We start from the raw sequence: 18,356 nt of genomic DNA, 5'->3' as shown, positions 1-18,356 counted from the left end.
GCCATTTACGCCCCCAAGAACGCCCTCGCGCAAGCAAAAGCCATCAAGATCGCAAAACCATCGCAAAGGGCTGCGCCAACCCTGGACCAGTTTCCCAGACTGGCAAACAGCAAACGCAAAGCGGGGAACGTGTATTACGGGTTTCGGGAACACGCGTGCGCGAGAAGGTTCACACGCGATCAGGCCTGGGGGAGCGTGTGCGTGTATTTCAGGGGTGCGTGAGAAGTTTTACATGCGATTGGGCTGGGTGCGTGTATTTCAGGGGGGCACGGGAAGTTTTACACGCGATTGGGCTGGGTGCGGGTATTTCAGGGGTGCGCGGGAAGTTTTACACGCGATTGGGCTGGGTGCGTGTATTTCAGGGGTGCGCGAGAAGTTTCACACGCGATTGGGCCTGGGGGAGCGTGTGCGTGTATTTCAGGGGTGCGCGAGAAGTTCTACACGCGATTGGGCTGGGTGCGTGTATTTCAGGGGTGCGCGAGAAGTTTTACACGAGATTGGGCTGGGTGCGTGTATTTCAGGGGTGCACGGGAAGTTTCACACGCGATTGGGCTGGGCGCGGGTATTTCAGGGGTGCGCGGGAAGTTTTACACGCGATTGGGCTGGGTGCGTGTATTTCAGGGGTGCGCGGGAAGTTTCACACGCGATTGGGCTGGGTGCGGGTATGTCAGGGGTGCGCGAGAAGTTTCACACGCGATTGGGCTGGGTACGTGTATTCCAGGGGTGCCGGGGAGTCCTACATGTGATTTGGCAGTGTGGGTCCTCCCAGGTGTTCCCTGTACACCCTCCACGGCCCCTGCAGGCAGCCCACACCACAGGGGACTACCCTGCATCCCTGGTCATGTCCCGTAGGCAGCCCACCCAACATGGGCATGCCCCCCCAGCAAAGGCACATGTCTCCTTGCACTACTGATCACCAACTCATGTCCCACTCATGTCCCCCTGCACTCCCACCCCCCAGCATTGCGGGGCACCTGACAGCAGGCCCCCACTCATGTCCCCCTGCACCCCCACCCCCCAGCATTGCGGGGCACCTGCCAGCAGGCCCCCACTCATGTCCCACTGCACCCCCACCCCCCAGCATTGCGGGGCACCCTCCACCAGGCCCCCACACATGTCCCCCAGCCAACATGTCATCACAATCTAGATCCCTGGCCCTTATGGTCAGCCTCCAAATGCCAAACACCCACCCGAGTATTGCATCCACTCACTTAGAAATGGCAATAACATGATAGAACCCCAATTGCAAGTTTGGAAATGAACACATGTCCCTCACATACACCCAATGGGTGTCAGTGAATCTCAAAACCCATATCATGATATGCATGATACCAATGAGATGATACTACACATTGAAGTTTGATGAAAAAAATGTATCAAAAGCAGCATGTCCGTAAAATAAAGAAAAACCACAAATCATAATCCAAAGGAAAGGTGTCCAAAGTCACAGTTCAAGAAAGTAAATCCAGGGTCCATGATCCCAACTGAAGAAATGAAACCTATATAAAAATACTAACTAATAAAAAAACTATATACAAAAATGTGGTCCATTGTCCAAAAGGTCCAAAATAAATAAAAAAGCAAAGGAAACCTAACATTAACTACATAACTATTTACAAGGGCAGCGGGCTAGTCCGACGGCTCACTGGTTGTTGTCATGGGCCAGGGCATCATCGAACTCCTGTTCAATGGCTTGGAGGCGGGCATGTTCCCTGGCCCCGAGGTCTCGCAGGGATAATGCAGTGTCCAGCTCCAACTCCCTGCGAAGAACCTAGAGGCACTCAGCCCGCCTCAGCGCCCTCCGCATGGAGTTCTCCGCCCTGACCATTGTGAGCCGTTCCTCCTCTGCCCGCTGCCGCTCCGCACCTATCTGCTGGCCACACCACTCCCACACGGAAGCCACTCCCATTCCAGGGTTCTCCTGCCCTCCGGCCGATGCCTGCACCCCTGAAGTTGATGGCCCCGAGCCATGATGCCTCCCACGTCGAGCCTGCCGCTGCCTCCGACGCAACTGCCTGTGCCAGCACGAAGACATCCAGGCTGATGGAATCCACCGACGCCGTCGTGCACGTGCCCTGCCCGATGATGCCGTCACAGCCTCCATCTGCGGGGTCCAGTTGCTGGTGTGTCCACCCCTGCTGGACCTCCGACCCCCGACTGTGGCAGGGATGGGATCCCCACCGAGGTAGCTGCATTGGTCGGGGCAGGTCCACAGGGGGCCCTGGTGGCATCTGGGCCGGAAGACGGCATGGAGTAAGACTGGCGCATAGCCTCCACAGAGGAGGAGAGGGTCGCCAGAGTGCCCGACACATGTACGAGACCCCCGACCATGACCGCTCCCAACTGGAGCGCAACACCAATCAGGACCTTCTCCATACGGCCAGGGGTCCCCTCGTCCGCAGGTGGAGGGGAGTCAGATGACATGGACATCCCCCCTACCTGCAGACGGGCCTGTGATGGGGCATCCCTGCTGGTGCATGGTGGTGCAGTCACAGTGTCAGGGACAGTGACATGCACAGGCACCTCCACGGCGACCTGTGCTGCCTCCTGCCCCTGCCCCTGGACTGCACCACTTGCACCAGCAGGGATGCCCCCACCAGGCCCCATGTGCGGTTCAGTAGCGGCCTTCTCCTCCTCTGTGGAAACCACCAACCTGGATGGCTCCACACTGTCTTCTGCCGTTGCAAGCCCCTGTGGGGGCTCACCCACCCCTTCCGCTGCAGGCGTGGGGGCATCCCCGCCACTTAGCTCCACAGCGCCGTCTCCGCCCTCTTCTTTACTTTGCGCTGTGTAGAGGGAGACATAGAACACAAGCATCAGGGTACTGTACAATGGTCCCCTAGACAGGAAGCAATAGCAGATGAGTGGCACTGTCAAATATCACTTCCATCATGTCCCTCCACAACACATGGGTCAGTGCAGACAAAACACATGCAGTAACAGGCATGGTGCATGCTATGGACATAAGCAAACATGTCCAAGGGACTCTTGAAGCATACAATGTTGTTTTTGGACTCACATGCATCATGGGTCATGCCTATCACATGCACACACTTCAACGTACTTTCATCCATCTGGACTCGTACACCCCAGACACAGTGGATGCAAGGATAACTAGACTGCATCAGTGATTCTGAACATTGTCACAGACATGTGTCATGCATCCATGGCATTCACAAGTCACAGACACGCAGGTCAGAAACACAGACATGGACACCATACATGTACATGGCATCAGCAACCATCCCTCACCCCCACCCAGGAACAGAGACTGGCATGCTCTCATGTGTCCATTCCGCATAAGGCTCCCCATGTTGCATTTAAACACATACACCAACCGTGTGCTTCACACATTACTGGTCTCACATGCATGACCATGATGTCCCTGCACACACACATGTGTACATGGCCTATGTCACACATATAGGCAAGTATCAGATAACCAGCACACTGCAACATGCCCTGTCTCACACAGCAATGCTTGGCCACTTACCGCTCGACTCCAGACGGGTCTGCCTCTCAAGGATCTGGGCATGGAGCGCTGGGCGTACGCGTTCCAGGACCCTCAGCTGGATGGTACTCATGCTGCCCCGGCCCCCCTCCACGAGGCGCCGGGCCTTTATGAGGGTCCTGGGCCTCAAGTCCTCCCAGCGCTTCTTGACTTGCTTGATGTTGCAGGTTGCCACCCCCTCCGCGTTGATGGCAACCACAAAGTCGTCCCAGATCCTGTCCCGTCCTTCCTTGTCGGCGCGTGGTGATCCGAAGAGGGCTTCCTTCTGACTGAAGCTGGTGGCCCTCTGCCCCTCTGGCTGGGGGTCGCCAGTGGTCTCGGATGGTGTTTGCCCCGACATGGCGACCCCCGAGGCAGGCGTGGGTGGGCAACTGGGTCCTGGGGCTGGGCTGTGGAGTGATGGTATCCCAGTCGGGAGTGTTCTGTTCCAGCAGGGGTGGACACAGCAACTGGACCCCTGCAGATGGCTGATGTGCAGGCACCAAATGGCAGGGCACGGTGGCAGCAGGCAGGCAGGCAGCAGCAGATGGCTCGTGGGAGGCTGCTCAGGGCTCTGGGGGGCAGTAATTCGGCCTTTTGGGCAGGAGCGTGGTCTTCCGTGTGCTTACGCGTGGCCAGCTTGATACGGAGTGATTTGGCACGTGAAAATTTTGCACGTCAGCGTGTAATTCGAGGAAAGGTCCTAAGCGCGTCAGCACGCATACGCGATTCCATTGGACCAAAGGCCCTTAGCGCGTATGCGCGTCTGTGACGTGTCGCGCACGGGCGTTGCTTTTTGTGGGGTGCGGTGCGTGCGTTTTGCAGGCGTTGGGGTTCACACGCTATTACTTCACAGCGGGTGGGTGTTGGCTACGCGTTCTTCTACACGCAAGGCAGACGGTGAGTGGTACCCTGCTCCCCCAGGCCCGATCGCGTGTAAAACCACCCGCGAGCCCCTGAAATACACGTATCCCGCTCCCCCAGGCCCGATCGCGTGTAAAACCACCCGCGAGCCCCTGAAATACACGTACCCCCCAGGCCCGATCGCGTGTAAAACCACCCGCGAGCCCCTGAAATACACGTACCCCGCTCCCCCAGGCCCGATCGCGTGTAAAACCACCCGCGAGCCCCTGAAATACACGTACCCTGCTCCCCCAGGCCCGATCGCATGTGAAACTTCTCGCGCACCTCTGAAATACACGCGCCCAGGCCAATCGCGTGTGGAACTTCTCACGCACCCCTGAAATACACGCGCCCAGGCCAATCGCGTGTGGAACTTCTCGCGCACCCCTGAAATACACGCGCCCAGGCCAATCGCGTGTGGAACTTCTCGCGCACCCCTGAAATACACGCACACGCTCCCCCAGGCCCGATCGCGTGTGGAACTTCTCGCGCACACCTGAAATACACGCACCCAGCACAATCGCCTGTAGAACTTTGGCGCACATTTTTTTCCTGCGCAGGGACGCTACCGCCTGCTTTCGTGTGGCGGACATGTATGGGCCTGTGTGCGTCTTTGGCCGTGCGCTGTTTTTCCCTATTCCATTCCATGAATACGTGTTGTAGGCGAGCGTGTGGGCGTTCCGCGCACTTGCCTCCTGTACTTCCCCCGTGACGCCCACATTTTCACGAGTTGTTCCCCATTCTGCGTGTAACGCCCCGTGTTACGCCTACTTTTGTTATGTGCGCTGCGCTATGTGCGAATTCGCTGTGGCCTTATCGCACGGCGTTCGATGACCTGTGCGCCAGCGTGCGCCAGCGTGCGCCGCGCACTTTTTCAGTGCACATCCCACATTTTGCGCGTACACGGACTTCCATGAATAGATGTGCGCTGTTTTCTATGTGATAATCGCACTTGCACTGCGATTTTCGCTATTTCACTGCGAATCGCACATTTTCGCACGCGTGCGCCGTTTTTTCAGCGCACATTCATTCCATGAATCGGCCTGAAAGTCTGAACTTTGAACTTGACCTTGTCTGCTTAGCAATCAAGAGCTTTAAAGTACTGCCCTTTAAAAATTTAAAATATCTACTTTTTATACTCGGACCTCTAGCTTCGTGTATGTATCTTTCAATGTGTGCTTCTGTTAACACGTACAATCATACATATTTATACGCCTATTACAGAATGCATTTACTTATTTCCATAAAGAGATATACATTATATTATTGCATTTGTTCCATTAAGAAAATATCATATGCAGTCTTTAATTATTCTTTGCACTACAATTATTGTTTCTTGCTGTGATCACCAGCTGGATGCGATTTCTAAAAAGTCCATACGACATAGGTCATTAGCATATGTATATTTATCCTGCAAATGTATCTGAGACCGTGACTGCAGTTGCATCAGTGTGTAACTGCGTAATGTGTTTTTTCATTAGAGCTAATGTCTTTTTTTTTATAGGTCACTGTCGGATTCCAAACAGCTTGACATTTTAAGAAAATCAAGAACCTACATTCTGGAGGGAAAATATAATGATTCTGTAAGTTTATATGAAAAAAACGTTCTCACATTTTGCTACGCTTTTCTTTTCCCTTCATCCTGATCTTTCCTTTGTCTCAAAGTGGGGCTTTTCAATCACGTGTCGGAGCCCTATTCTTGTACTCGTCAGTAGCTCTTCACAGGAGGTTTAAACCTGTACAGTTTCATTTGTATTTCATTGCTACAATGACACCTCATTTTCCTTCTTTCCATAACCATTTAATGAGTCTTACTATTTGTATACCTCCGCTAATATATCCTGTTCTCTCCACGTTGTGCAGTTAAAATCTTAACGTTTTATTGGAGCGATTTACCATAAACACACGTACTTCAGATTCCTCATGCTTTGAAATGGCCTTAGGCACCTGACCTGACTTAGAAAACTAAAAATATGTGAGAGGGATGCTTAGTGGCATCTATGAGAATTTGAGTAGCATTACAGCACCTAAAAGACATCCTGAAGTGAAAGCAGGATTACTAGAGTAGCCTCAACAGGGCCAAAACCAAGGCCTGCCACATCAATTCTTTTTTCGGTTTCGTTGCATATGGTGGAACTTGCGCATCCTGTGACCAATACTTGAAAAGCATAATATTTGGTTGCTATGACAACTGGCAACGCCTATGGCATGTATTGACTGAAATACAATTTCTTATTTTCTGTGTTTTGAGCATATCTATTAAAGAGGGTTTATAATGCAAGTAGTTGGCCCTTCAGAAGACACATTACTTGTGTTTGTTTATGTCTGAATCAATGCTAGCACTGTTTACCTCCTCCGGGAAGCGGCACTGACAAACCTGGCTGTCTGTAGATCCAGGGTCACTGTTGGGAGTTAAGCCGAAGCGAGGTTTACCACTCTGCAGCCTGATGGAGAGCTCCCTCACCACTGTCTGTCCAATGCCCCTTTAGATCCACAAGTGTGTGTGGCACTGCCCTAAGGAAGCTTGGAACGTTCATTAAGGCCGCGGTTCATCTCCATTATGAGACACAACTGCCCTTCTCTTGTCATTATCCAGACGGAGTAGCTGGAAGGACCCAATGTATGAGCTGCAGGCCTAGCATGGGTTAAGGAGAAGGGGGTATGATGGGTGAGTAGAGCTGTTTGGAGTAGGAGACTCCAAGCAGCTTTTTGTGTTTCTTGAGCTAGTGAGGGTAAGTGGTATTGGTAGCCAGAGTTAGACTGGGGCATAACATTGAAAACATTGTAATTAATTCCTTTTGTAACACACTGTTTGAGTAGTACTCTGGGAGGATTTTTGGTAAAATGTGTTTCAAATCGTGAATTTGTTTAATAACGCCTTTTTTAAATCAATTTTTAAACAGCATTACAAACAACAAAATTAAACAAACAAATTAAAAAGGTGCAAAGAGGCATCACAGATATAGTGGCGGAATATATGGTTTACAATATTGTTAAAGAATATTCAATGGTCAAAGCTACCAGCTGCACAGTGAAGTAATTCATCAAACTGGCCCACTTTGACCAATGAAGTGGCCCACTATAATCAAATCAACTTGTGCACTGTAGCGAATTTGGCTTGCACTTAAGCCAGTCCGAACCTGGTGGCTCTGTGCTGAAAGGTTATTTTGGGGAGGCTAGCAGAGATGGTCGGTGCAAAGAAGATCCTTCCCGTATGTACTCATAGCCCAGGTCAGTTTTACATGGACACCACCCATAACGGCCCAGTGCAGTATCTAGCTGGGGCTTATTTAGTTATTTATTTATATAGCACCACATTGCAGCAACAGGCTCTGATAGGTACAGAAGAGAGGAATAGAAGGTGTTCAAAAGGTAGAACATAGGAAGATGGCACATACAGTATCATATTCAGGGGGAGGTGGTTACAGGGTGATGTACAGTTAATTCCTGGTCTATATGCCAGTACGGCACAATAATAAGACTGTTTGACCTACGTAGAAGGTAAACTTGGCACACAGAAGTTCTGAGTAGATTCCCCAAATAAAGCATCGTCCTCATTCTGCTATACATGCCAGCACCGCAAAATCCCACTTGGGCTGTCAATGCCTAAGCCACACTTCGACGGTTTATGGGGTATGGGTGACAGAGTATGATTTTAAAGCGAGACGGAGTAGTATAAAACAAACACCCCTACGAGAAAAAATTCAATTTCTGTTTTGTAAAACTCTTTCACATAAATCATCAAGACTGCCTTTGAGAACCAAACCATATGCATCGGGAAGCACGCTATATAGTTCTTAACTAGGCAATAATTGTCAACTTGCTTTACAAAGGTGGTCAAACTTAACATTTGTTGGGGTTCATTTGTTTAGTTTTAAACTGATGCCAAGCAGCTTTGAGTTTGTGGGGTTCAGGCCAGAAGGGAGAGGCTGTTGCAGGTTCGGTGTGTGGAGGGGAAGTGGAAACAGGAAAGTTGGTAAAAGAGGAGGGATATGTTTGGAGTAAGGAGAAGGTGGGTGAAAGATTTAATTTGCGGTTATATTAGGGTCTGTGGAAGTTAGTGAGGGGCTAGTGCGGGAATGTACACATGCAAGGTTAAGCCTCAAATTAGCAGTGACCACCTCATATAACGGTTTCCTTGTTCCTAGTTGATGTAACTCAGCATTTCTCTGAACCCTATGTTCCCAGATTAGATTGTGACCCTATGTACTTAGTGCTAGCAGTTCCTTGCCCTCCTTTTGGTGCTTCTTCCATTACTTCCACTTATTCCTACGATCATGGCCGGCTTGATCTTCAGGAGGGTCTGGACATTGAAACTCCTCACCAAGAGCTGACTGAAATTGCCCTGCAAGTGGGGGGACAAGGGTTGTTTCCATGTGACCCACGAGCACTGTGTTCAATAATATCGTGCTCCCACATGTGGTGCAAGCTCCTCTCACTACCTAATCGTTTGCACCCCACCCCCTCTCCGCTAACCCACCCTGAAGCAGGCATGGTAATGTCTTCAATCCATCATTCCATGAATCACATGGAACACTGCCACCTTGGCACAACCTTGCATGCGAATACACGCTCTCTCTTCCAATCTCCCCCCATTCACATATTACCCACATTATACCCCTTCACACCTATTCACACCTCACCACCATCATTCACTCCTCTCACTTTCAACATCTCCTATTCACCCCAACACACAACCTCTTTCCCCATTATCTGTGGTCCCTCACTCTATCACCCACGCTTGGTCCAATGCCCATACACTCCCCTTTTCCTTCACTCTCTCACCCAATCTCTATGATCGTCTGTCTCCTTCTCTTTCCTTTTCCATTCCTGCTCTCTCTCCGTCACACACACCGTTTCACTAACTCTTTATCTCTTTCTTTGTCACCCACTGTTTTTCTCTCCACCTGCTCCCTCTGTCCACCACCCACTCTTTTGCTTGATCTCTCTCATTGACCAACTCTCTCTACATCACCCGCTCTCCATCATGTGATTTCCCAATTTGTCTTTATCACATGTGCTCTCCATACCTCACTCTCTCTCCATCACTGACTCTCCCTCAAACACCCGTTCTATCACCCACCCTTTCACTAGCTCCAACACCCACTTTTCATATCTCCATCACAACTCTTACCCTTTGTCTCCCTCTCACCTACTCTCTCTCCCTCCAAAACCCGCTTTGTCTACCACTCTCACTCACTGTGCATTACAAACCTTCTCTTTTATCTCTCCTGCCTGCTCTTTTTCTGTATCGATCACCCCTAACACGTGCTCGCTCCGTCTCCATTGCCTGCATTCTTTTTCTCATTACACCACACATGCTGTTTCCCTATCCATCAACCTCTCACTTTCTATCACCTACTCTCTCCTTTTCTGTCACTGCATGTGACAAATCCAAAGAATCTGTCCCTTCTCCCCAAGAGGGAGCCACCCCTTTGGGACTTGGGAGGTGAGCCACTATGCAACAGCCTACCTAGGGGACAGGACTAGCAGGATCCCATTTGGGGTGACCCCCATCCTGGAGACAAGGAATGCCCTAGAAAAAAATAACACCACACCTTCCCTTCCCCTTAAGCTTGACATGCATATTGGTTACATGGGAAGTGAGCATGTTAATTATGTGCAGGGCCCCTTTAATGGGGAAGGTTCAGTTTCTGACCTGCATTTTTCGTCAGCTACCTGTGGAAGTCGACACCAATCAAGTTTCTTCTTCTGTCCCAGGGTCGACGCACAAACAAATAAGGGGAGAGCATCCGCCATGGAGCGAGGGCTGATGAGTACGAAGCATACAAAGTGGTGGGTGGATATTGGAGACAGCACAGAGAATACTGTAGCTTTGACAAAGGCGGAACCTCGAGCCAGAAAGGGGCCACTGAGGCACCACCGCCAGAGGAGACAAGTACCCGCCTCCTGGCACCCAGACATCCATGCTTTCAGCAGGACGAGACCGCTTGCAGCAGGGTCACCAAAAGGACCATAGAAGCCAGCAGCCCATGAGGGGTCAACCGAGAGCATACCTTCGGACGGGGTGAACAAACAAGAGCAAACAACGGGCCAGAGAAGCATGTAGCCTAGAGGGGCCAACTGAGAGCATACCCAGGAAGTGGCAAACTACAGAGATCAAAAGAAGATGCAAGAGAAGCCTCTAGCCTGCAAGAGGCGTTCCGAGAGCATTCCCCTGGACGGGGCGAAGAAAGAGAGCAAACAAAGGGGCAAGAAAAGTCCCTAGCCTGCGAGGGGCCAACTGAGGGCAGTACAGCAGGACAGAGAGGGAAGCAGGAGAGAAAACAAAGGGGCAAAATCAGCTGATAGCCCACAAGGGGCAGACCGAGAACATACCCCAAGAAGGGGTAAACAAAATCTAACAATCTATTGGGCCAGAGCTGCCCAGAGCACACCCAGGCTTTAAAAAATGAATACAGCAAACAGCTAGAAGGTAAAGAGACAATACATCATAGCAAGGAAGTCGGAGGTCCACCTGAGGACATCAAGCCTGGGAGCCCAGGGACAAACACTCTTGGACTTGGGGGTACTCGTACTCCTGGTGCAAATCTGTATATCCCCATGGAAAGGACAACATCCTATGGTTAGAGGACAGTACTATTTTGAGCACAACAGGAACTTTAAAATTCCATTTTCTTGAGAAAACTTGTTTTTGAATTTGAGACACGAGAGTCTCCCCAAACTCGATGGTGAAGGTTGAAAACCAGCCATCACTACTTCCCGAGGTGAAGTAACCCTTAACTAAGCCGTAGGTTAGGATCCTTCTTTCTATCTTCTTTTCTACAGATTAGAATAGTGTTAGGTTAGCTTAGGTTTGGAACAGAGGACTAACTTTATTTTGTAAGACATCCTGACAAGCATCTTTTTTCATTTTGTAGTAGAGGAAACTCAACTGAGAAGTAGGGAGGAGAATAGTTTGTTTTTTCTTTAATGTACTTAATAAAACAGTGTTGAACTATGCCTCTGTGTTTGCCTCCTCTGTCTGACCTACCACACTCCTCTCTCTCTCTCTCTCTCTTTCTCTCCTGTGCGTACTCCCATTCACTCGCTTTATTAGTCCCTCCAACTGCTCTCCCTACATCATCTGAGGTCTCCATCACCCCTGCCCTTTCGCTCCATCGCCCGCACTGCCTCTCTCTCCATCAACCATGCTCTTTCTCCATCACCCACCTCTTTGTCCATAACCCACACTTTGTCTCAATCACACCCACTCCTTCTCTCCATCACCTGCTACATCTCTTAACATCATCCACTATATCTTTCTTCCATCACCCACACTGACTCGCTGTCAGATGCACTGTTTATATGTGCATCAAGCTTTTTCTCTCCCTCCAACACCCTCTCTCACCATCGCCCTCTCTGTGTTTTTGTATCTGACTCTACATTACCTGCTCTCTCTCCATCGTCCACTGTCTGTCACCTGCTCTCCATTACTTGCTCTTTCTTCATCACCCACTGTCATGATCTCTGCTTCCAAAAGATCAGGACTTGCCTGACTCCCTTGGAAGCAGACCCATAACCCCGGTTCCGAGTGCCAGCCAGTCCCAATTGGGACCTTTTGGACCCTGTCCTGGCGCCAGTGGCACCAGGCTCATAAAGATGCCCAGTCCCAGCGCTGGAAGCGCCGGGCTCATAATGCTTGGGTGGACTTACCTGCAGCAGACCATGCTGCTTACTTACCTGCCAGGTGAACCCCTGATCCTCTTCTGTTTGGGACTACTTTTCCTGTTGGGTGGGGCAGGAGCCACTCCCTAGGTTCAGAACACTGGAACTCTTCTGGAAAGCAGGAACTCTTTTCTTAGGCGTGGCTGTGGAAGGAGACACCTAAGCACTACAGGAGGCTATTTAAACCACACCCGATGGATGAATCTTGCTTTGCGTTATTCTGCATTCTCTGCAGCAGAACGCTCATCGTGTCTTCTGCTTCTGATCCTGGGCCTAAGGGAACAAAGGCTTACCATCCTGGAATCCAGTCTTCAGCAGCTCCTGTAAAGACAAAGAAAGAACAGGTTAGCACTACGGTCTTCAGTGGCAGCGCATCTCTTACCTGGTCCATCGGCTGTCACCAACGCCTTGCGCTGCATTCCGGCATCTGAAAGACAAAGGCTTACCTACTCTTCGCATGCTCCGGAGGTCTTCGCACTGCATTCCGGCATCTGAAAGACAAAAGCTTACTAGCTCTTCGCACGCTCCGGAGGCCTTCGGCGCTGCATCCCGCATCTGAAAGACAAAAGAAGGTGCGTTTAAAGACATTGGGCAACTTTATTACTCACGTGCCATTACTCCTTCCCACGCCGAATCCAGTGGGTATTCCAGCACCCTTCAGCATCTCTAAAGCTCCGAACTTGTACCTGCAAGATAAAAGGGACAGTTAGTGCGCATCGTGAAGCAGGCTACAAGCACTTACTTACGTGCTTCCAGGCGCTTCTATTCCTCACGCGGGTCCGATCCTCAACTCTCATCAGCCCACCATACGTCATTGCCGGAACCCTGCAAAACAAGAGATATCATTACAAAAGACTTTTAAGACATTTGAAGTGCCCAGAACTTACCGTTCGTGCAGTTAACGACGGACAGCAGTCCTCTGAGGTCAAGAGGCCTGCACCCTTATCCAGTGAAGAAACTGGTTACGGCACCCTGCCCCGAGGCAGATGGAGAGCTCGGCGTTCACTTACCTAAGGTGAGGGTGTTAACCTTTGGGGTTCTACAGGAGAAGAGAAAGGGAAGAGGAGAGAGGCACCCAATAACCCCAGTTCATTAATCCCATATTTTCTATCTGCAGACATCTTACTCTTCGAGTCAGACATACAGTGCACAGAGGTCCAGCCCAAAGAGCCAACCGTGTGTTACACATCACCTTTGAAGATACGGCATTCACCCAGTCGAGACCGGCGCCTCTGCGGGAATCAGGTGAGCGTTACACCCACTTTCTCTTTCCATCAACCACTCTTGATCCCTTCCCTCACCCCCTCTCCTACACCCTCCATCACCCACTTTTCTCTCTCCTCCATCACTTTCTCTCTCTTGCCCTTTCTCCCTCTGTCACCCACCATCAACCTCTCTCCCCTTCACCCTCTATTTCTATCACTTCCTCTTTCCTATGCACTTGCACGATCTGAATGCATCATGCCTTGAAGATAGTCTATATGTTTTTCCCTTGTCTCCCCTCCTTGCATGGTGGCACCTCAATGCACTTGAAAAAACTGCAGCATCGTTGTCAGACTTATTTGCTTTTATCTACACTGTTAATTGTATTATATGCACTTGTTCATGCACCCACTCTGCCTGTGCAGACTTGTATCGTTCAGAAATTCAAGGGCTCTGAATGACTGTTGTTTTTTGCCCCTTGTCCCCTCCCTCCTTGAGTGCTTTGAAACACTTGATTTGTGTATAGGCGCTTTACAAATAAACAATACCATACCATACACACCCATCTCTCCCTCGCACCCTAGCTCTCACTCTTGCATGAAGTCTAGCTGTCTCAGGCAGCCTAGTTTTCTCACACATCTTAGTTTCTCTTGCATCCTAGTTCTCTCATGCATTCTAGTTCTCTTACACATCCTAGATCTCTTATGTTCTCTCTGCAGCCTAAGTCCCATGCGCACCCTTACTCTCACGCTCACCTTTACCATGAACATCTTTCAGATCTTCTATTAGTATTACCGTTTGACCTTGTTTGCTGTGTTAAGTTACGTGTTTGTAACAGTGTGATTCTGTCAGCCAGATGTCTCGCTTCAGTCCACTAGTAGATGGCAACGTGTCATAATCTCGATTGACGCAATGGGTCAGCAATGCGAGATTGAAGACTTTGTTTAGTATTCTGAAGGTTCAACATTTTATTTTAAACAAAAATAAACAATAATCCCTAACTAAACCTACTCTACCAGGGAATGTCCTACCTAGTCTGGGATCTAAGGGAAAACATTGGGCATTCACAATACTAACCCTCACACTAAACAACATCAACAATTAAATAAACATGAAAGCAATAGAAATTAAAGGTTACACCACACCCTGTGTCTTGAATGACTTCTACTTGTTCTGTGCAGAGTTTGCTCCCTCAGAAATGTCCCAATGTCTTCTTCCAAGGAAAAGAAAAGTCTTATAAAGTTCCAAAGAAACAAACGTTCACACAAATAAAAATCCACTGTTAGCAGTTCCTCTTCACTGGATGAAAAGATTCCCCTTTCCAAGTTCCAAAAGGAAAACAACAGTACCAGACAGCCTTTCTCCAGGAAAAGATGAACATGGTTTATCACAAATATACCACTTTGAATGAATTGTCCTCCCACGTATTCCTCATCTTTTGATATATTCGTCTCCAGCTTCTTCGGAAAAACATTTTTGGCAGAAGCAAGAGACTGCAAACTGTCGATCCTGTCAAGCAGTGACCGGTAAGGCGTTGAAAGGGCAAAAATCGGAGGAAGGTCTTACACCTACCTAACAGTGTTCCAACAGCAGTCATCCGCTATGAGATGGGCTTTTCCTCCATTCAATTTTATCTAAATTGGAAGAATCTCTCACTGTTGAAAAAATACTTTGTGCTAAGGAGGGCTCAGTTTTGTGGCTGTTAAAACTATTGCTGCATAAAAAGTCCTGGACTGCCCTAAATACCTGGGAAACAGAGTGTTATTTGACTTGTCAGAGGTATGGTATCCCGAAAGGACACAGTTTGTTATAATCCAACTCAATTGAAAGGGCGACTCAAAGAATGGGATTGGATTGACACAAGTCAGATCATAACATCTGTACGCTGACTTGCTGATTGACATTAGACCACTCTGAACTTGTCCAGAATATTTGAACAGGTCACCAAGCAAATCATGGCAGTCAAGGGTTAAGGCTGAACTTGATCCCCACTAAAGGTATTCTCGGTACTTGCAATAAAGTTCCAAGAGGTCTGAGAATATGTTGCTTCTGTTCCCTGCCCGAAGACTTTGCGCCATATAATGCTGCACTGTAGATACTTTGAGGCGAGGCGCATGTCTTATTTTGGCCATCTTATTCATCCCTATGCCTATGCCCAGGTTCACACAGAAAGAGTGTAGCAGCTCATTATGAATTCTTATGGTCACGATAAATGGATGGTCACTGCGATTCATTTCCTAAAAGAGATTTTAGATTCAGGTGACAGGGTAACATGATTATTTTTCCTTTTTTTTTTACTTACATGGTTGTGTTTTGTGTTTTATATGCTGTATTCTGTATTTTAAATTAACATTATCTTACTGTATTTTAAATGAAATATTATTGGTATGTTTCTTCTTTTACGCTTTGTTAAAGGTTACTTTGTTAACCAAATAACAATAAAAAAAGGGAAATTAGCGGTGGGTAGGCCCCCCAACTAAATCCCCATTGACGACTCTGTTGAAAAAGCACTCGTCCGACAAGTCGAGAGGAGCCTCTCCTGAAAGGAAAAAGTCCAAAAAGCGCTCTTAATCCAGGAGTCGGTCGCACCATTCTTCATCTTCTTGCATGAAGATGATGAAGAGACACCATAGGTCACCTTCCACCTCCTCCTCCGATACTTCTCCTGAGAGAACAATGCCCGACCAAATGATCGACTCCTGCTGAATGGGAGGCATTCAGGCTGGAAATTTTAAACATTTTCGAGAAGGAGGCCCTTACACCCTTGAAACAGAAGACTAAAAGTCATGCTCTTTTCGTGTTGTTGAAGGCCGACAAGGAGAGGACTAAACTAAAATCCTGCACTTCTTCGATCCCGTGACACAGGCTATGAACCCCACGAGAACCTTCGAGGTCTCGACTTGACGAGAAATCATCGAAGACTCGATCGAGTCCGGGATAGAGCCACCTGAGGGCTTCGATAATGTCTTCGAAAACATTGAGACCATTAGCATCCAAAACATCCATGCCATAAGCGCCGAGACCATCAACGCCATTAGCGTTGACACCATCAATGCCATCAAGGTCAAAACCATGCCATGTGTGTCGAAGCCATCAACGCCTTTGCCCTCTAAACCTGCCATTGGCATTAAGGAGGTTGAAAAAACATTTAAACCTTTACGTAGGAAGGATGTCTTCAATTTATGAAGAACATAATCCTGCAGACATAGATACCACCTCCTTTTGGTTTACAGTATGGTATGCCAAACGTCCCAGAAACCTCTATCTCGGAAGAGTCGAGGCTAAAAGAATTATGTGAAACCCTTCAGTCAGCCAGTGGGATTGACACTTCACCAGAACTTGAATTTGGTAAACTGGACCCGGCAGAACATGCTGATGCCCCTTACTGACATCTTATGTCTAAGGTAATAGAGTTTCTAGGATGGTGAAGGCCTGCTCCCCCATTCGAGCAAGATGATCTGACAATATCCTTGATAAGGGTCCTCAGAAGGCCCTACAAAAAAGGGTAAAGGCAAACTCGGAGGCACCTGAGACAAGCCCAGCAGTGAATACAAACCTTACTAGAAAGTACAGGCCATCCAGTAGCGATCCTGACTATTTTTCTAAACATCCTACGCCAGAAAGCTTGGTAGTTCAGGCCGCGACTTCTACCTCTAAACAAGCAGCTTATCCAACAATTCCCCCAGACAGGGATGATACGCTTTTTGACGATTGGGCAAGGAAAGTGTTTTCTGCTAGGAGCATGGCTTTTTAATCTGAAAATGCCACTTGTGCCTTAGCTAAATTTACTTTCACCCTGTGGAACTGTATAGCCATGGTGGCTGAGCATATTCCCAAAGGGGAAGAAAGAGAAGGCTTCCTGAATATTGTAAGAGACGGAAAGGGGGCTATGAGTGAGTCTATTCAGTCAGGACTGGACTATGCTGACAGTATCAGCAGAGCCATGGTGGCAAGCACAGTATATGCAGGTCTGCATGGTTGAGGAAATCCGGATTTGCACCGGATGTGCAGGCCAGGCTACTCAAAATGCCCTTTGACGGCACCAAGCTGTTTATCTCAAGGCTGATGAAAGCCTAGAGAAGCTGCAGACCTCAAAAGCGGCAGCCAAATCCCTTGGTGCCACTATCAGACAGCCACAACCATCTCACACCAGCGGATCATCTTGGAGGGGTAGGTCATTTTGGTTCTACTCCTCAGTTGGAAGACCGAGAGGACTGGCAAGTCAAAGGGGTGTAAGAAGATTCCCTTGTGGTGGATGAGGGAGCGGTGCAAAGCCTACCCAGGCAACAGCTATTTTACCCTCAGCCACTGCTTCAGCCAACTCAAAACCTCTCTGAGGCCTTAACCCACAAGACTCCGGTGGGAGGCAGACTCTCACAGTATCTGCAAGAATGGCAGGGTATTACTTGAGATGCGTGGTCGTTGGAAACTGTAGCCCTTGGTTACTGCCTACCCTTTCTAAAAAGGCCTCTGGACTGTCCACCGGGGAACCACTCATTCAAAGTTCCAGATCTGTTTCCGTGTGCAGGAAACTTTGAGCCTGCTAGAGAAAGTTGCTATAGAACCAGTACCTGTAACAGAGAGGAACAAAGGGTGGTACTCTCCTTATTTCCTTATCCCAAAGAAGGATGGAGGATTGAGACTCATCTTGGACTTGATGCTTGAACAAGTTCCTCAGAAAGGACATGTTCAAGATGGCCACACATTCTCAGATTCTTCAGGCCCTCCAGTTCTAGGAGTGGATGGTGTCATTGGACCTTCAGGATGCTTACTTTCATGTCCCTATCCATCACAAGAACAGAATGTACCTGAGGTTCACCGTTGGTGGTTTTCATGATCAGTTTTAAGTTCTGCCATTCGGCTGACCCCTGAACCCCGCCCCCCCTGAGGTTTTTCACTAAGCTGATGGCGGTGGTGGCAGCAAATCTCAGGGGAGGGGGGATTTGTGTTTACCCCTACCTGGATGCCCAACCGGACAGGAAACCGAAAGTCCATTTGTATCACGCAAATCTCTTGAAAGAGTGGAAAGAGAACCTGTCAGTCACCCATGCCAAAGTATTAGCCTGTCTGGTTCCAGAAGCAGTAGACAACT

The 18,356-nt window shown here is 48.9% G+C and overlaps 1 protein-coding gene across 3 annotated transcripts in view; it reads left to right on the top strand.

Annotated features, from left to right (window-relative positions):
* PIGN (phosphatidylinositol glycan anchor biosynthesis class N) overlaps nt 1-18,356 on the top strand; it is a 1,975,532-nt gene that overhangs the window by 806,872 nt on the left and 1,150,304 nt on the right. For all 3 annotated transcript variants that reach the window (XM_069613664.1, XM_069613662.1, XM_069613663.1), the window contains one exon: nt 5,898-5,976. In XM_069613664.1, the coding sequence (XP_069469765.1) occupies nt 5,898-5,976 (79 nt within the window). The remainder of the gene's footprint in view (nt 1-5,897; nt 5,977-18,356) is intronic.

Source organism: Ambystoma mexicanum, chromosome 5p (genome assembly GCF_040938575.1).
Source record: "Ambystoma mexicanum isolate Mex_15411 chromosome 5p, UKY_AmexF1_1, whole genome shotgun sequence".
Taxonomy (NCBI): Eukaryota; Metazoa; Chordata; class Amphibia; order Caudata; family Ambystomatidae; genus Ambystoma; species Ambystoma mexicanum.
The sequence above is the reverse complement of the archived record's forward strand: the minus strand, read 5'-3'. Positions and strand labels throughout refer to the sequence as shown.